The 20,671-nt window shown below is 34.8% G+C and overlaps 1 protein-coding gene and 1 non-coding gene across 9 annotated transcripts in view; one reads left to right on the top strand and one right to left on the bottom strand.

Annotated features, from left to right (window-relative positions):
- Fam184a (family with sequence similarity 184 member A) overlaps window positions 1–20,671 on the top strand; it is a 136,307-nt gene that overhangs the window by 77,462 nt on the left and 38,174 nt on the right. For all 8 annotated transcript variants that reach the window (XR_007109566.1, XM_047559120.1, XM_047559122.1 and 5 more), the window contains exons 8-9: window positions 1,425–1,546; window positions 2,154–2,304. Coding sequence is in view for 7 of the 8 variants with exons in the window: in XM_047559120.1 (XP_047415076.1) it covers window positions 1,425–1,546; window positions 2,154–2,304 (273 nt within the window). In the remaining variant the exon portion in view is untranslated. The remainder of the gene's footprint in view (window positions 1–1,424; window positions 1,547–2,153; window positions 2,305–20,671) is intronic.
- Trnam-cau (transfer RNA methionine (anticodon CAU)) lies at window positions 16,660–16,733 on the bottom strand. The gene has a single exon. It is a non-coding gene; the product is annotated as a tRNA-Met (tRNA).

The following is a 20,671-nucleotide window of genomic DNA, read 5'->3' on the forward strand; positions in this document are numbered from 1 at the left end:
CATAAACATCAGCAAAATAAAAAATGTAACTTAGCCACTTGTTTTTCAGCTTATTTAAAACATCAAATTGTATGAGCTAGTGTTTTGATTCCTAGGGCTATTATAAAAGTACTACAAACTGGGTGACTTAAAGCAATAGAAATTTATTCTCTTACAGTCTCTAGACTCAGAGTCTAAAATCAGGTGTTGGCAAAGCTGTCTTGGCTCCTAAATCTCTAATGGAGGATCCTTTCTGCCCTTTTCCAGCTTCTTGTAGCCCCAGGCACTCCTTCACATTTGGCTGCATAATTTCAATCTCTACCTGTTTTAATGTCCTCATTTTATAAGATTGAGTCACATTGCATTAAGGGTTTATCCTATTCCAGTGTGACTTCATTTTAATTGAATACATCCCCATTACCAAAAAATAAAAAGCAACCTTTCTTCCTCCAGCCCCACCTGAATGTCTAATAAAGTGCAATCCTAGAGGCAGAGTACTTGAACAGTTAGATGAATTCAGTTTTCAACAGTTACTGATTAATAAACAGGTCAGCAGTATTGAGTGGCAGTGTCCATGACTTGCCTTTTTTTTTTTTTAAATTCATCCGGATATACTCCTCAAAACCTGCTATACCACATGCTGCTAGCAAGTGGGTGTTCCAGAAAAGGTCACCGTGGTAGGAAGAGGATGGACCATCATCTGCTCCCCTACTGCCTGGTGTCCCTAGAGGGACTGCACTGCTGGCAGGAGACCATGGTTGCCAGTGTTGTCCAAACAAGTCACCTCCAGTCCCTGCTCCAGGGAACTACTTGATCTATGCTTATCTCCAGAGATTTCATATATATCATATTGTATTATCATACCAACTGAGCATGTGGACCACTGTCTTATAAAAATAGTAGCCTAAGTTCCACATAATTCTTTTAATCAAATTAGAGGGATGCAGCTATAATGCTTAAGCTTTGAAAATGTAATAGTTTTGAATATGAATATGAATGATTTTGAATAACATACCTATGTGATGTGGTACATACAAAAGTAATTTAATAATCAATCTGTTGTTAGGTACCCATGGTAAGAAGTGTTTAGTTTATATAATTAATGCCAACATCAAACTATTTAAATAACTTACACTTTTTAAAGTCTTAATATAGTTTAGACAGACATTAAAATAGAAATGTGTAGGACTGTGGATATAACTCAGTTGCAAAAGTGTTTGCCTAACATGCATGAGACCCTGGGTTCAGTTTCCAGCATTACAAAATAAATAGATTTGCACCCTATATTTTATTGTTGGAAAATCTTGAGCAATTGTCATAGATAACATTACATTATTGTGTCATAAGAATTTACAAATTGTAACATGAGCACTCAATACTTATTTGAAATAACCAACAGTGTCTTTGCTTTTGAAGATGTCTTCAATGAAGTTTTTATTCTTCAGGCTGAGCTAGAACAAGAGAAGCACCAGCATGAAGAAACACTTGCTGCCATGAAAGAAGAAGAGAATCTTAGAGTGGACAAAATGGCCCATGACTTAGAGATAAAGTGGACTGAAAATCTTAGGTACATTTTTTACTCATTATGTAATGTCATCTTTCCAATACAAATGTGCAAGAAAGTTTTCCTACTGCATGGCTTACATTGTTAAAGTATTATAAATGATTTTCTCCCTATGATTAGATGCAGAGATTTTAGAATTCTTTTTTTTTGTTTGTTTGAATTTAGATTTTCTTTTTCTGATTTTTTTTCCTTGACTATAAAATAGGCAGAGAACTAATCTGAACTTAACATGCTTATTTATTCTAGTATGTGTTCTGCCCTTGATAAAAGGATAAACAAGTGATTTGGAGTAAGTTACCAGTTTACCTTATAGTCCTTAGCTATAAAATAATCAGTTCTTACTTTAAGTCACAAACATTTGATGAGAATTGGCATTTATAAAACCTGTGAACGATTGTATATCAGTCACTTAGAGGAATAATTCTTTTTTAAAATTTTTAAAAATATTTTTTAGATATTGATAGACCTTTATTTTATTCATTTGTTTTTATGTGGTACTGAGGATTGAACCCAGTGCCTTATATTTGCTAGGCAAGTGCTCTACCACTGAGCCACAACCCCAGGCCAGAATAATTCTCTTTACAAAGTAAATACCTGTGTTTTTTTCTAGACAGGAGTGTTGTAAACTTCGTGAAGAGTTAAGGCTTCAACATGAAGAGGATAAGAAGTCAGCAATGTCTCAGCTGCTGCAATTAAAAGAGCGTGAGAAAAATGCGGCCAGGGACTCATGGCAGAAGAAAGTCGAAGATCTCTTAAATCAGGTAAAAGAATCCAAAGATTCTTTTTTTTTTTTTACCCTCTTGAGCTAGAGAAATATCATAAAGTACTATGTATAAATTCACTGGATTTTGTTATTTTTCATAGGGCAAACTTTAAAAATTTTTAAAGTGAATAAAATCAAGACAACATATATAAAACCTTGGGAAATGTTGAGCTAAGAAATGATCTCATGTATGTAGTATTAACTACTGAGAAGAATTGATAATTTTTTTAGTTTAATATTTGAACTGAACATATTAGAGATTTTAAGTGGGGAAGTTGTAGCTGTTCTTTGAAAATATAAAATCTTCTTTCAAGCTCTTAGATACTATTTGACAACAGAAGGGGGAACATTTATTAAATGTATCCTGATTAACTAAAACCACTTTCCAAAAACAAGCATTTAACTTCTTTCTCACCAAAGGGCTAATACTTGAAGCCCCTTGGAGATGGTATCACATAAGCAAATGGTAGTAATATTTTGAAATCTCTTTTTGTGTTCTCTTATTTCCAGAACTTGTATAACTATAATTAAAGTAATTTACACATTTTTACTTATTTACACAAATTTTACTTATTTACACAACCTTATTTAACTTTATGAATTCTTAGCATTCTCCTACTAAAGCAGTAATTAAATAGAACTGATTACATGAGTCATCAGTTGATAAACAAGTGCAGAACTTGGGCAAGAAGCAGCTGGTACTTTAGTGCTGCAGATCCACTGTTATCTTTCTGCTTGTGATCTTGATTCATTTCGAAATAAACGGGACGGGCTTTTTAAAGGTAAATTGTCACATAGGTACATATGTGCAGTATCTTTCAAGATTGGGGTCTGTAATGCACCAATTTTTTTAAAAAAGAATGTGTGAGGTGTGCCAATTTGTACTCATATGTATTTCATAATAATTTATGACATTATGCAGAAATAGATTTACATACTGTGTGAGAGAGAACTTTGTGAATCATTTGAAATTCAGACAAAAATAAGAAAAAAGCAATAGCTCTTACTAGAATCTATTCCACATTACCTTATTAATTACTGTCTACACACTTGTTTTACTTTCTTTTTCTATTTTTGAACAGTATTGGGTGCTCTACAACTAAGCTACACCCCCAGTTCTTTTTATTTTTTATTTTGAGACAGGGTCTCATTAAATTGTCTGGGCTGGCCTGAAACTTGTCTTCCTCTTGCCTCAGCCTCCGTACATCTCTGGGATTATAGGCTCAAATTATAGGTGTGCACCACTCACTTATTTTACATTCTTACTTAGGGACCTGGAAGGACAGGGTGTTACTAAGTCTTTATCATGTTCTGCACTTAGGAAAATGTAATTAGCTCAGTTATATAGTAAGAAACCCATCAATAAAAATCTGCCTGGTTTTTCATCTGGAATATGTTGTACATAGACTTTTTTTTTTTCTGGGTTTGCACTGTAAAGAGGGCTCATCACTCTTTCCACTTATTTTCTATTAAATTATTGTATTTGTTATTCCTTTAATATTTTATGTGTTGTTAGATCTCATCCACACTTATTTTTCTTTTCTTTCTTGTTCTGAATGTTTTTTATTTTTCAGTGTTCATTCTTAACAGGATTTAAGGCTTTGCAGCTTATGGTTTTGTGTATCATAAAATCTCCATGTTTTGCCAGTTTCGTAGGGAGAATTTTTTTTTTTTTTTTTTTTGGTAGTGGTGATGAGACCTCCAGGGTACTTTATCACTGAACTACACCCACAGGTCTTTTTATGTATTATTTTGAGACAGGGTCTCACTAAGTTGCTTAGCACCTCATCACATTGCCATGGCTGGCCTAGAACTTATGATCCTCCTATCTCAGCCTCCTGAGCCACTGGGATTACAGGCATGCACCACTCCTAGTCGAGAAGATTTTTCAAAACAGAGTTTAAGAATTTTTTTCCGAGGCAAATTAACCATAAATATCAAGATAACCAGGAACTAATTAGCTCCACAGGTAAAAATTATCTGATGCTACATGCCATCAGGTCACTTCTAAGATTACACTATCTTCTTTTCTCCTCACTGCCAAATTGTATAGGGCATACACAATGCTGTAGATAACTGGCAAATAGCTATTACACTGCTGGATTGTCTGTGCCTGAAGAAAGCTAAGAAAACAAGTGAACAGAATGTCCCATTAACATGAAAGTAGATGTTATATCATCAAGGTTTCACTGTTTTTCAGACATAGGAGATGTAAAGTCTTTTTTAATGGATCTTTGTTATGGGCAAATGCTGTGTCCTTCATGGCCCCTTGAATCTTGTTCTCTATTTTTTTAAACTATTTACAGAAAGTTATTCTACTACTTCTATTTTTAAATGTATCAAGCATTTCTAAATATGTAGAAGGACTAGATATTCCACATAGGAAGTTGTCCACTGTGCACACAGCTCTGGTAAATAAAATTGCACTTGTAGCAGTGGTTATAATCTGAGGTATCTTCTAATGTGACCTTGAACTTTTCCCTCCTGACTTCCGTCTCTCTGCCTTTAGTCCATTGGACAAATACAGGCATATGTAATGCTTTGAGGTGGTTGAACAAATTCATATCCAAAAGTCATTTACACAGGACAGGCTTTCCTATAAATTTCAACAAATTGTGCTAACTTTATTAAGTACATTATCATACACTGGCAACCTCTTTAATATGAAGGATTAGATGTTGCAAAATTGGGACTTATTTGTCCAGTGTATACACAGCAAAACAAAATTCACAAAGAATACAGAAAAATGATGTCTGAAAATGCCCAAGTATCGACACACTAACATGTTACTTTTTGCATGAATTTTGTTCTCATTTTTGTATGCATCCCTACCAGTGCTCTGAAGCCATCTTAACCACTCTCCATTGTATCTTTCTGGGCCCTGTTCCTCATAATTTCCATTCCCATTCCTACAACCATTTCATCCTACTCACTGCTACTGGTTTTACTTTTCCCTGTGAACCCTAACATTGCCAGCACACTTTAGCACTTAGGAAAATAGCAGGCTTGGACTTGGTGGTATTAAAAGATTAACAGTGGGAAATAGAATTGAAAAGTCTAGGGCTTGGGCAGAATTATATACTATGAAAAAGTATGGAAGATCTGCATTTTCACATATTTAACTATTTCTGAGTGAACTGAACATGAGACTGTTTTTGTACCTTAGCATACCTGTATTTCATCCTCTTTAGAGCAAAGGAAAAATGAAATAACTTGTCTTTGATATGAATTTAAACTTTTGTTGGTTCTTCTTAATTATACATGACAGTAGAATCCATTTTGATAAGATTATACAAGCATAGGATCTATCTTATTCTAATTAGGACCCCATTCTTGTGGTTGGGCACAATGATGAGATTCACTTAGGTATTTTCATATGTGTACAAAAAAAATTATTTTAGATTTACTCTACTGTATTTCCTATTCCTATCGCCCCGTCCCTTCCTTTTGTTTCCCTTTGTCTAATATACTGAACTTCTCTCCCCTTCCCCCTTTCGTTGTGGTTTAGCTACCACATTTCTTCTTTTTGTTGTTGTTCTAATTAGCTACACATGACAGCAGAATGCATTTCGACTCATTGTACACAAAAGGAGCACAACTTGTCATTTCTCTGGTTGTACACAATGCAGAGTCACACCATTTGTGGAATCATACAGGAACATAAAGTAATAATGTCCATCTCATTCTAATCTTCCATCTTCCCCCCCATTCCCTCTCTCCATTTCTCCCTCCCCTGTGCCCAATCCAAACTTCCTCCATTCTTCCCTTGCCCCCTACTCCCCCCCATTATGAATCAGCATTCACTTATCAGAAAAAACAGTTGGCCTTTGGTTTTTTGGAGTTGACTTACTTTGCTTAGCACAATATTCTCCAGCTCCTTCCATTTACCTGAAAATGCCATACTTTTATTCTTCTTTAAGGCTGAGTAATATTCCATTGTGTATATATACCACATTTTCTTTATCTATTCACCTATTGAAGGGCATCTAGATTGGTTCCAACTATTGTGAATTGAGCTGCTATAACATTGATATGGTTGCATCACCGTAGTATGCTGATTTTAAGTCCTTTGGGTATAGACTGAGGAGTGTGATAGCTTGGTCAAATTGTGGTTCCATTTCAAGTTTTCTAAGGAATTTCCATACTACTTTCCAGAGTGGTTGCACCAATTTGCAGTCCCACCAGCAACGAATGAGTTTACCATTTTCCCCACATCCTCGCCAATACTTTTTGTTTCTTGTATTTTTGATAATTGCCATTCTGACTGGTGTAAGATGAAATCTTAGTTTTGATTTGCATTTTTCTAATTGCTAGAGATGTTGAACATTTTTTCATATATTTGTTGATGGATTGTATTTCTTCTTCTGTGAACTGTCTGCTCAGTTCCTTAGTTCATTTATTAATTGGGTTATTTGTTTTTTTGATGTTGAGTTTTTTGAGTTCTTTATATATCCTGGAGATTAGAGCTCTATCTGATGTGCATGTGGTAAAGATTTTCTCCCACTCTGTAGGCTCTCTCTTCACATTGTTGATTGTTTCCTTTGCTGAGAAGAAGCTTTTTAGTTTGAATCCATTTCATTTATTGATTGTTAATTTTATTTCTTTGGCTTTAGAAGTCTTGTTAAGGAAGTCAGGTCCTAAGCCAGCATGATGAAGATTTGGGCCTGCTTTTCCTTTTATTAGGTGTAGTTTCTCTGGTCTAATTCCTAGATCCTTGTTCCATTTTGAGTTGAGCTTTGTGTAGGGTGAGATAGAGGGATTTAATTTCATTTTGCTGCATATGGATTTCCAGTTTTCCCAACACCATTTGTTGAAGAGTCTATCTTTTCTCCAATGTACGTTTTTGGTGCCTTTGTCTAGTGTGAGATAACTATATTTATGTGGATTTGTCTCTGTGTTCTCTATTCTGTACCATTGGTCTGTGTGTCTATTTTGGTGCCAATACCATGCCATTTTGTTACTATGAATCTGTAGGATAGTTTAACATCTGAAATTGTGATACCACCTGCTTTGCTCTTCTTGCTAAGGAATACTTTGGCTATTCTGGGTCCCTTATTTTTCCAAATGAATTTTAGTAATCTGAGTTTTCTCTCCTCTTCTCTTCATTAGCGTGGCTAAGGGTTTATCAACTTTATATATTTGTTCAAAGAACCATCTTTTTATTTTGTTACTTTTTTGAATTGTTTTTCAGTTTCATTGATTTCAGATCTGATTTTCATTATTTCCTATCTTCTACTACTTTTGGTGTTGATTTGTTGTTCTTTTTCTAGGGCTTTGAGATGTTATGTTAGGTTATATATTTGTTGGCTTTTTATTCTTTTGATGAATGGGTTCAATGCAATGAACTTTCCTCTTAGCCCTGCCTTCATAGTGTCCCAGAGATTTTGATATTTATGTTGGTGTTCTCATTTACTCTAAGTATTTTTTTTATCTCCTCCCTTATTATTGATTTCCCTTGCTGTTGATTTCTAATTGCATTCCATTATGATCTGATAGAGTGCATGATAGTATTTCCTTTTTTTGTATTTGCTAAGGGTTTCTCTGTGGCATATGGTCTCTTTTAGAGAAGGATCCATGTGCTGCTGAGAAGAAAGTATATTGCTTGTTAATGTATGAAATACTTATTATATATGTCTGTTAAGTCTAAATTACTGATTGTATTATTGAGTTCTATAGTTTCTTGGTTTAGTTTTTGTGGAAGATCTATCCAGTTGTGAGAGAGGTATGTTAAAGTCACCCATTGATTGTAAAATCAATGAAACTGAAAAACAATTCAAAAAAGTAACAAAATAAAAAGATGGTTCTTTTGTGGTCTATTTGATTCTCGACATTGAGAAGTGTTTGTTTGATGTACATAGATGCTACTTTGGGGCATATATATTTATAATTGTTATGTCTTGTTGATGTATGGTTCCCTTAAGCAGTATGAAATATCCTTTATCCCTTCTGACTAACTTTGGCTTGAAGTGCACTTTATCCGATATGAGGATGGAAACACCTGTTTGTTTACACAGTCCATCTGAATATGTTTTTTCCCAACCTTTCACCTGCAGTCTGTGACCGTCTTCCCCTATGAAATGAGTGTCTTGAAGGCAGCATATTGTTGGGTCTTTTTATAAAATCCACTCTGCCAGTCTGTGTATTTTGATTGATGAGTTTAGGACATTAACATTCAGGGTTATTATTTATGATTTGTATTCCTGGTCATTTAGGTTTATTTTTGGTTTTTAACTTGACTTGCTTTCCTTTTTGATTGGTTTTTCCTTCAGTTTAGTTCCTCCCTTTGCTGATTTTTATTGTTGTTTTTCTTTCCTCTCATGGAATATTTTGCTGAGTATGTTCTGCAATGCAGGCTTTCTAGTTGCAAATTCTTTTTGTTTATCATGGAAGGTTTTATTTTGTCATCAAATCTGATGCTTAATTTTGCTAGATATAAAATTCTTGGTTGGCATCTATTTTCTTTCAGAGTTTGGTAAATGTTGTTCCAGGACCTCCTAGCTCTGAGGGTCTGGGTTGAGAAATCTGCTGAGATCTGAATTAGTTTCCCCCTATAATAATATAATAATCTGATATTTTTCTCTCGTGGCCTTTAAAATTCTATCCTTATTCTGTGCTAGGCATTTTCATTATAATATGCTTTGGTGTGAATCTGTTATAATTTTGTATTTTTTGGTGTCCTGTAAGTCTCTTGTATTTGATTTTCAATTTCATTCTTCAGGTTTGGGAAATTTTCTGATATTATTTCATTGAATAGATTGTTCATTCCTTTGGTTTGTATTTATGCACCTTTCTCTATCCCAATAATTCTTTAATTTTGTCTTTTCATGTTATCCCATAATTCTTGGTAGTTCTGTTCATCTTACCATCTTCTCTGTATATTTAATTTTATTTTCAAGATTATATATTTTGTCTTCATTGCCTGAGGTTCTGTCTTCCAAGTGATCTAATCTGTGGGTGATACTTTCCATTGAGTTTTTAATTTGGTTTATTGTTTCCTTCTTTTCAAGGATTTCTGTTTTTTTTTTTTTTTTTTCAGAATCTCTCTCTTTATTGAAGTAATCTTTGCTTCCTGGATTTGCTCTCATAATTCTTTATTGAATTATCATTTGTTGTCTGCATTTGCTGTCTTAGTTCATCCTTTACTTTGCAGATCATTTTTATTATGTACATTCTGAACTCCTTCTCTGACATTTCTTTTAGTGTGCTGCCCATGGATTCTATTAATGTAGCCTCTTGGTTTGTTTGGGGCACATTCTTCCCCTTTTTTTTTTTCATGTTGTTGGTGTGTCTTCCCCTCTAGCAGTGTGGATTACAAGTTTCTACCCTATAGACTTATAGTATCCCTGAAGGTTTCCAATACCTTGCCTTTTAGGGGGAGATCAATGTTAACAGCACCCAGTGCAAACAATATGCAGTCTTAAACCAAATAGCTCCTATTCAGATGTTTACAGTTTTGTCACAATAAAAAGAATTGGTGTGTTCAATTACTATCTACGATATAAACATTAGGTTTGTGAAATGGTCTACAGTTTCTAATGGTGGACAAAGAGAACTGGGGGCATGTAGGATGAGATGTTAATGAGGTAGGAGGTGAGCTGTAGAGGTATTAGATCATAGGAAGTATGAAAGAGGAATCTAAAGAAGTTGACTGTTAGCAGGAAAAAAGAGAAAGAGACTGGGAAAACAGGTAAGTGCAAGGACACTATAGATAAAAAATAAATAAATAAAAATTTAAAACAAGAAAGGAAAAATTTAAAAATGTAAAAATAAAAGAATATACAACAAAACTGTGATATACTAATCAGAACTTGCAGTCCTCTGTAGCCTGATGAATGAAAAGTGCTTGGTTTAAAAAATGTTGGGGATGTGAGAGCCGGAAAAGAAAAAATGATAGGAAAGAAAAAGAGGTCCTACACAGAGCTCCTGGCTTCCACATTTTCCATGAAAATATTTGACCATTGATTTTTGGGGGGATTGGCATATTTCATTTAGCATGATAGTCTCCAAATCCATCCATTTATTAGCAAATGTCATAAAATCAGTCTTCCTTATGGCTGAGTAATATTCCATTGTGTATATATACCACAATTTCTTTACCCATTCTTCTGCTGATGAGCATCTAGTTTGGTTTCATAGATTAGCTATTGTGAATTGTGCTATAAACATTGATGTGTGTGGCTGTGTCATAGTAATATGCTGATTTTTAGTCCTTTGGCTATATACCAAGGAGTGAGACAACTGGATCAAATGGTAGTTCCTTTCCTATTTTTTTGTGTTATCTCCATAATCTTCCTAGAGTGTTTGTACCAATATGCAGTCCCACCAGTGATGGATGAGCATTCCTTTCCCCCACATCCTTGTCAACATTTGTTCTTACTTATTTTCTTGAAACTTGTCATTCTTACAGGAGTGAGATGAAATTTCACTGTAATTTTAATTTGTATTTCTCTAATTGCTAGAGATGTTGCTCATTTTTTCATGTATTTGTTGACTATTCATACTTCTTTTGAGAAGAGTCTCTTCAGTTCCTTCCATTTATTGATTTGGCTATTTGTTTTTTTAGTGTTAATGCTTTTTGAATATTTTATATATCCTGGAAATTAACACCCTGTCTGAGGTGCAGGTAGCAAAGATTTTCTTCCATTCCATAGTTTCTCTCTTCACACTCTTGTTTCTTTTGTAGTTAAGAAGATTTTTAGTTTGATACCATTCCATTTGTTGATTTTTTATTTTATTTCTTGTGCTTTAGGAGCCTTGTACAGGAAGTCAATTCCTGTGCTAATATTTTGAAGTGTTGGGCTTAACTTTTCTTCTAGTAGCTGCAGGGTTTCTAGTCTAATTCCTAGGTGTTTGATCCACTTAGAGTTGATTTTTGTACTGGGTGAGAGATAAAAGGCTATCTTTTCTCCAGAGTGTGTTTTGGGTGCCTTTGTCTAGTATGAGATAATAATATTTATGAGGTTTGTCTCCGTATCTTCTATTCTGTACCTTTGGTCTTCTTGCATATTTTGGTGTCAATACCATGCTGGTTTTATTACTATACCTCTGTAGTATAATTTAAGGTCTGGTATTATGATGCCTCCTGCTTAGTATTTCTTGCTAGGGTTTGTTTTAGCTATTCTGGGCCTCTTATTTTTCCAAATGAATTTCATGACTACTTTTTCTATTTCTATGAAGAACATCATTGGAATTGTGATGGGAATTGCATTGAATCTGTCTAGCATTTTTGGTACTATGGTCATTTTAACAATATTGATTCTGCTTATCTAAGAACATTGTAGGTCTTTACATCTTCTAAGGTCTTACTCAGTTTCTTTCTTTGGTGTTCTGTAATTTTCATTGTAGAGGTATTTAACCTCTTTTGTTAGATTGATTCCTAAGTATTTTTTGAGGCTATTGTGAATGGGATGACTTTTCTAATTTCTCTTTCAACTGATTCATCTTTGAAGTATAGGAATACAATTGATTTATGGGTGTTAATTTTATATCCTGCTGCTTTGCTGAATTCATTTATGAGTTTTAGGAGGTGACTGGTAAGTTTTTTGGGTCTTCTAAATATATAAGCATGTCATTGGCAAACAGTTTGTGTCTTCTTTTCCTATTTGTATACATTTAATTATTTTTCTTTTGCCTAATTGCTCTGGCTAGAATTTCAAGGAATATGCTGAATAGAAGTGGGGAAAGTGGGCATCCTTTTCTTGTTCCTGTTTTTGGAGGGAATGCTTTCAGTTTTTCTCCATTTAGAATGATGTTTACCTTTCACCATAGCCAGATTGTGGAACCAACCTAGATGCCCTTCAGTTGATGAATGGATAAAGAAACTGTGGCATATTTATACAATGGAATATTACTCCGCAATGAAGAATGATAAAATTATGGCATTTGTAGGCAAATGGACGAAATTGGAGAATATCATGCTAAGTGAGATAAGCCAATCTCAAAAAACTAAAGGACGAATGATCTCGCTGATAAGCGGATGAGGACATATAATGGGGGGTGGGAGGGGTTAGCATTAGGTTTAGGGTTAGGTTTAGGGTTAGGGATAAGGAGAGCGGTAAGAATGAAGGAAAGAAGGACTGTATAGAGGGAAAAGAGGGGAGGGAGGGGTGGGGGGGAAGGGAAAAAAAATAAACATCATTGCCCTATGTAAACGTATGATTACACAAATGGTATGCCTTGACTCTATGTACAAATAGAGAAACAACATGTATCCCATTTGTATACAATTAAAAAAAATAAATATAATAAAAAAAATGATGTTTACCTTGTGTTTGTCCTATAGCTTTTACAATATTAAGGTATGTTCCTCCTATTCCTAGTTTTTCCAGTGTTCTAAACAATAATGGATGCTGTACTTTGTCAAATGCTTTTTCTGCATCTATTGAGATGGTCATGTGGTTCTTGTCTTTAAGTTTATTTATGTAATCAGTTACATTTATTGATTTCTGGATGTTGAACCAACCTTGCATCCCAGGGTGAACCCCACTTGATCATAGTGCACTATCTTTTTAATGTGTTTTTGTATGCAATTTGCCAATATTTTATTAAGAAATTTTAAATCTATGTTCATCAGAGATATTGGTCTTAAGTTTTTTTTTTCCTTGATGTGTCTTTGAATGAGTTTGGAAGAGTTCCCTTCTTTTCTGTTTCATGGAATAATTTAAAGAGGATTGGTATTAGTTCTTCTGTAAAGGCCTGATAGAACGTGACTCAGAATTCATCCAGTCCTGGTCTTTTCTTTGCTGGTAGGCTTTTGATGACTTCTTCAATTTCATTCTAGAAATTGATCTGTTTAAATTTTCTATATCCTCCTGGTTCAATTTGAGTAGGTTATATGTCTCTAGGAATTTGTCAGTTATCTTTGAGGTTTTCTAACGTATTGAAGTTTTCAAAAAAGTTTCCATTTATCCTCTAGTATTTCAGTAGTGTCTGGTGATATTTCCGTTTTCATCTTGGGTTTTAACAATTTGAATTTTTCTCTCCTTTAGTTAGTTTGGCTAAGGGTTTATCAATTTTGTTTATTCTTTCAAAGAATCAACATTTTGTTTTGTCAGGTTTTTGAATTTTTTAAATCTCATTTTCATTGAGTTTGGCTCTGATTTTATTTCCTTCTTCAATTGACTTTGCTTTCTATTCTTTTTTGTTTTTTTCAACCAGGGATTGAACCCAGGGGCACTCAATCACTGAGCCATATCCCCAGCCCTTTTTTGTATTTTTATTTAGAGACAGGGTCTCACGAAGTTGCTTAGGACCTTACTGAGTTGCTGAGGCTGGCTTTGAACTTATGATCCTCCTGTCTCAGCCTCCCAAGCCACTGGGATTACAGGAGTACCCCACCATACCTGGCCTTTCTATTATTTTAATGAATGAGCTCAATGCTATGAACTTTCCACTTAGAATCACCTTCACCAGAGTTTTTTATATGTTGTATCATTATTCTCATTTTTATTCTTCCCTGATTTCTTCAAATTTGTCTTTGATACAAATTTAAACTTTTAAGAATTAAATTTGATACCATCTCACCCTTTTCATCTACCTATCTAAAAATGAGCATAGAAAAGCATAAAATTCTCACTTTCCTCACATCAGAAGTTTTTATTTCATAGAATTTTTCAAAAGCTATTATTTTCACTCTGTGCTTTAGTTTAGAGTCAAATATTTAGTTCTCTTTTAATATTTCATTGTGTTCTCTTTTCCATTCAGTAACTACACTTTAGTCCTGCGCCAAGCAATATATACATTTGAATTCTTTTAAAGCAAACGTACTATATTCTTATTCTTCAGTTCTACTTAAAGAAAAGTAACTGTATAGTCATCTGTTACCATCCTTTCTAATTTTTGCCCCAGAAATTCATCACATAGTCCTTTGTTTTAGTCTCATTCCCAGAATTTGAGAAATTAGTGAGACAGGGACCATAATAGGCACACAATGGTGAAATTTTTAGTTTAGAGCTGACTCCCCCATTTTACAGATGTGACCTTTGAGGTCCCAAAGTTATTTAGTGGGTTACAGCCATGTATATGACATAATTTTTACACTTCAGAAGTTTACCATCTATAAGCTAGTAGGAGGAAGATTTATATACAGATACTTAACAATAAAAGTCACTATGCAAAAGTTACAAATGATCCAGTCTGCACTGTAGATGCAGTGGTATATTGAAGCTATTTCCTACCACCTCATCAGTTGTGTGCATCTCTTCCCAACTACACATTCAGGGACATCATATTGGTGACTTGTAATCACCTATGGTAGTGATATTTACACCATAGGTATCAGCAAAAGCTACATATCAAGACTTTACTTTCACAAAGCTATTAAAATTTACCAACATACCTTAGAAATTTAAAAGTAGGAAAACAGAAATATAACCAATGTGATTGTGCAGGATTTCACTGAAGAGGCCATCTGTAGTGTGACCATGAGTAGAGCAAAAGATGAACATAGAGGAAAAACAAAAATAACAAATGTTTTAATTTTTTCAACAAGCATTTTATTACACATACACTTATTTCTTAGACACTGTGAGAAATACATTAATGAGAAAAAGCAAGGTTGGGAAACATTTTGGGGAGAGGTTAGGAATTTAAAGTTTACTCAGTAAACTATGAGATTCTGTCAAAACTTTATGGAGAAGGAAATAACATACTGAAATTTTTATTTTGGGAAGCTAGACTGTAGTATGGAAATGAGGATGTAATGGAGACATATTTTAATATGTAAATTAAAATATCTGAAATACAATTCTTTTTTTTGCCTTTCAAGTTATGCTATTTTTTATTTGTTCTTTTTAGTTGTACATGACAGTAGAATGTATTTTGATATATCATACATATGGAGTATAACTTCCCAATTTTTTGTGGTTGTACATGATACAGAATTGTACTAGTCATGTATTCATATATAAACACAGGAAAGTTATGTCCAATTTATTCTACTGTCCCATTCCCTTCCCCCTCCTTCCCCACACCCCCCAATCCAATCCAGTGAATCTCTACTCCCCCTCTCTCCCCCACCTATTGTGAGTCAGCATTCACATATCGGAGAGCACATTCAATCTTTGGTTTTTTGAGATTGGCTTATTTTTCTTAGCATGAAGCCTCCAGTTCCATCCATTTACCAGCAAATGCCATAATTTCATTCTTCTTTAAAGATGAGTAATATTCCATTGTATATATATATACATACCACATTTTATTTATCCATTCATCTGTTGAAGGGCACCTAGGTTGGTTCCATATTTTAGCTATTGTGAGTTGAGCTGCTGTGAACATTGATGTGGCTGTGTCACTGTAGTATGCAGATTTTAAGTCTTTTGGGTATATGCTGAGGGTCAAGTGGTGGTTCCCTTTTCTGGTTTTGTGAGGAATCTCCATACTGCTTTCCAGAGTGGTTGCACCAATTTGCAGTTCCACCAGCAATGTATAAGTGTACCTATTTCTCCACATCCTTGCCAACATGAAATAGAATTCTTGAATATACATCATGCATTCCTCCACACCTCTCAACCAAAGCCAGACTCCTCCTCCTCGGAACTACCATCCATTTGCCACTCAGCCATCTCTGACTGTTCTCTCTTTCTAACATTGTGCAGCCAGTCCACAGCACTCCCTACTTTCAAAACACATCCAAAACCTGCCCACTGCTCACCACTTCCTCCACTATCCCACTGGAGTTTAAGCTCCTTATACTTCTCTCTTTTTCTGCAACTTTAACTCTCTTTGGATCTCTACTCTTGCTTCCTGCAGATTATTTTCTAACGAGAGAAGTACTGCTTATGTACTTACCTGGTCCAAACCCTCCAGGGACTCCCTGTCACATTTAGAATACAACCCAAACTCCTGCCGTGGTCTCTCAGACCCTCACAGTTTGTTCTCTTGCTGCATTGTTAACATCTTCTCTTAAAGCCACTTTCTCCCTTCCCCTCTTTACAGCCATCCTGGACTACTTAAAGTGAACACACACACACCCCAAGCCTCATCTATCTTGAAGTCTTTGTACCTACCAGTCCCTCCACATGGCACCCACTCTCCCTACATAGTGTTTTTCCTTTTGTTTGGTAACTCAAATTTTAACTCCTCAAAAACTCTTCCTTGACTACTTTCTTTAAAATAGAAGCCTGCATTACCCTTTTCCCCTTATTTTGCTTTGTGTTTTTTAAAAACATTTATTACTACACAGCATTACATTGATTCTCAAGTTTGCTGAGACCTAGACTTTTGTGTCATTCACTATTTGTCCCTAGTACCTAAGACTATGCTAGGCATGTACTAAGTAAGCACTCCACGTGTGTTGAATAGAGTGAAACAAAACTGAGGCACAGGGACCAAAGAAGAAATTTTTTTTTTTTTTTTTGGTGCTGGGGATTGAACCCAGGGCCTTGTGCTTATGAGGCAAGCACTCTACCAACTGAGCTATCTCCCCAACCCAAGAAATTGTTGAATACATGAAATGCAAATAATTCTACCCAATTAAAACTTAAGTTTATTTCATTGAGAATAGAAGAGAAACCTTAAATAAACTTAGCATATAATTTCAATTTTATACGTTGGTAAAAGAACAAAATATTAAAGTTGACTTGGGATTTAACCAAGGGACTGAAAAGGACTTCATCATTTGAGACAAGCTGCTCAGTTGGGAGAGGAAGTTGGTAAGCTTATTTTATAATGACCAATATATTTAGGGTTTTTCACACTCAGTAGGTAAAAGCAGTGACTGCTCTAAGAAATAGAGCATCAAAGTAAATGCTTTTCATGAAAAGCAGTTGAAAGCCAGTTTTCATTAAGGTTTGTTGCTGACTGCTATGTGATTTCTAGACCAGTGCTGTTCAGTATGGTAGCTACTAACCACAGTGGCTATACTGCACTTGAAATGAGACTCATCAGATCTAAGTATAAAATACTGTGAATCACAGAATTGTCACAAAAAGAATATGAATGCCTTGCTAGTATTTTTGTATAGTTACATGTTAAAATGGTAATTTTTGGAATATTGGGTTAAATAACATGACTCAAGTAATTCTACCTTTTCCTTTTACTTTTTTCATGTGACTGCTGAAAAATTTAAAATTGCACACATGGCTCACATTTGTGGATCGTAATAATATTATCAGTCTAGACTGTCAAGATCCCAAAACTATGGGGTTGGTTTGGACTTAGAGCTCAGTACACATTTTGCTGCTCTCTATTCTTTTATTTTGTCAAGAAAAATACTCTTGCTCTTTAGAAATCATATTCATGCATATAGGAAAAACAGTGTATTTTCCTCAGTTTTTAGAAACTTTTTTTTAAGTCCTTAAGTTTTTGAAAAAGAAAAAGTACTACCTTTCTTTTCCTTCCCCAGCACCAGGGTTTAAACCCAGGACCTTGGGTATGCTGGTAAGCACTTTCCCACTGAGCTACATCTGCAACCCAGCAGCATTATCTTTTCATGGAAGTATAAATGGAAACAGATTTTGAGACAGAGGGAATAGCAAGGGACCTGGAATAGTTACTATTTTCCAGGATAGTCAGAGGCCTGCCAATACCCTGAGGAACAGCAATGAAGCTGAGCTGAAAGATTTTGAATCCCATGCTTAGAAATTAGGAGAACAGGAAAACTGTGTAGAGATCTATCCTAAGCTCTGAGAAAAGAGATGACTGGAGAAAGTGAAAGGGAAGCCAAAGAGAAAAAAGCAAAAAAAGGTAAAGAGATTGCTTGTTGCGGGGAAGAAAAACCAGCTAGAAGAGTGGCAATAGCTGACATGACCTAATTTCACTCTCAGAAAATGTGAAGTTGCAACTTCAAAAATGGTAAGTCATACTCCATGTATGTATGTCAAAATACATTCTACTGTCATGTGTAACTAAAATGAACAAATAAAAAAAAATTTTAAAAGAATGTGAAGTGAAATTGGTCTACTAAAACCCAACCAGAATCCATTATTATTCTTCATTTCTACTTCAGTTCCTTGACTCAAAGTTAATTTGTAGTATTTTCCTTAGTAAATGTGAAAGTTAGTCCTTAATTTATCTTTAGTGAAAAAAATTAATGATATTATTTCAGCTATATTATATCCTTTTTCACCAGATTTATGTGGTTTGTATTCTTCCTCCTGAGTCTTTTTTTCTTTGAAGATGCTAAGTGGCTTTCTGAATTAATCTGAAAGTATTTCATCATTAATTTTTAATTTTATTTTCCATACCTAAGCCTCCCTTTTTAGAATTGTCCAATTCTTAAATTAGTACTTTTAAGAGAAGAAAGTAATGGAACTTCAAAATCCGTGTAACTAGCTTTAAAATACAGGTAGTTAGCTAATGAGGACTGAATATGTGGCTTTTCCATGACTGAGTGTAGAGCAGGTCATGCCTTCCCATGTGCTGGGGCCCAGAGCACACAAGAAATACTCAAGAGCAATTATAGTAATCCATCAATTTAATCCATTCCTGTGTCACATAAGATACTAAAAAGAAAGTGTTCTGGATGCAAGGATTCAATCCATATATGATTGTGAAGTTTGAGAAAAAAGTTAAGAAAAACTGGACACATTAGCTTTTTCCACTTTCATTTTATTCATTCATGTCTTTTATTATTTTAGTTTAAATGTTGAACAATGGTTCATGAATTTTTATTTTTTGCTTTGGGAGAATTATTAGAGCTGTGAAATCTATTTCTAAATCTTTTAGTTTGTTAGTTGCTTTCCTTTAGGTATTAGTATATTTGATATTAACGTTAAAAAAGACTTTATGTAATTTACTTTAAGAAATTATGGTATTATATGCTAAATAACGAATTTGAAATTTTTTAAGCTTTAACATTTTATTTGCATTGCAGTATATCAATATTGTCTTTTAAGTAAGTAAAAAGTTCGATAAATACATCTTTTGTCAGTAATGAGAAATTTATTCTATTGTTTAGATCTTTTATTTGAGCTAGAATTAAAAATCAAGCAATAGTTATGAGAGTCATGGATATATTCCTGTAGCATATTGTCTACACATAAATTATTAGTAGTAGTGCTTTATATTTAGCCCCATGGCAATGGAAAACTTTTGATAATACAATAATATGGCGATTCTGATAAGTATAATTAGTCCCCTGAGTACCTTCTGTTTCCCACTTCCAACTTTCAGTCTGACTTCAGAGGTCTTTGTAATAAGCCCCAGGTTTTTTAAGTGGTTTTAATCTTGACACATATCACTCCATATTATTTGTTTGTTTGTTTGTTTGTTTGTTTGTTTGTTAATCCCTAAGTGTTGAGGCTGGGCATGGTGGCATCTGCCTATAATCCCAGCAGTTTAGGAGGCTGAGACTGGAGGATCTTAAATTCAAAGCCAGCCTTAGCAACTTAGCGAGACCCTGTCTAAAAAAAAAAAAAAAAAAAAACAAAAAACAAAACATACACACACAAAAAAAACAAGGGCAGGGGAGAGGAGTGCCTAGGGATGCGGCTCAGGAGTTAAGTGCCCCTGGGTTCAATCTCTGGTGCCAAAAAGAAAAGAAATCACTAAGTGTTGAAATCGTCAAGGAATTGCTTTTATATCTTCTTTCATTCATTTGCATTTATCTGTTTATCCAAAGTTGAGTGCCTCTTGGTATGTTAGGTACTACATCAGACCTGCAATGGGTTCAGAGTGGTCTTTGCCTTCTGGGTACTCAAGGTCTAGGAAGGAAAAGGGGTGTTGAATTTCAACTGTGGTATATAAGCATACGTAACATGAAGAACTGACTTAGCCTGAGAATTGGGAGAAGGCTTCTCTGAATGTGGGATTCTTTACCTGAGACCTAAAAGGAAAGAAGTCAGGACAAGAGGAGAGGAGAAGCACATTCTGAGCACAGGGGACAGTGTATGTGAAGACCCTAAGGCAGCCCAGGGAACTCCTTCGTTCTACAGAGTGGAGAGCTGGATGGGATGGTGGGAAGGCAGGGCCTTGTTTGCCTTGTTAGGGATTTAGAACTTTATCCAAAAAGCAATGAAGAGCTGTTGAGGGGTCTTAAGCAGGAGTGTGAAATATTCAAGTACTGTCCTTTCAAAACTTTGGCTCCAGTTTGGAGAATAGGATTAGGGTGGGAGAAGATTGGTGTCATCAGTGAATACAGCTTTCCACTTGGTAACCTTTCTATGTTCAGATTTATATATTCCAGACAAATATTTAGTGAATGTAGTATATTCACTAGTTGATTTCCCAGAGGTTACCTTTCTAGGTCTTAGAATCTGTTGACTTCTGTAAACAGGATTTCCCCCCTCCCCCCCCCCCCCGTTTCTCTCTCTCTCTCTTCTTTCTCTCTCTCACACACCTTTTTCCTAAATAACATTTCTTTTTAGTTATCTAGAATTTTTTCTGTTGCTTCTGTTATTGTGGTAAAGAAGTAAAATAGAGTAATG

Source organism: Sciurus carolinensis, chromosome 7 (genome assembly GCF_902686445.1).
Source record: "Sciurus carolinensis chromosome 7, mSciCar1.2, whole genome shotgun sequence".
NCBI classification, from domain to species: Eukaryota; Metazoa; Chordata; class Mammalia; order Rodentia; family Sciuridae; genus Sciurus; species Sciurus carolinensis.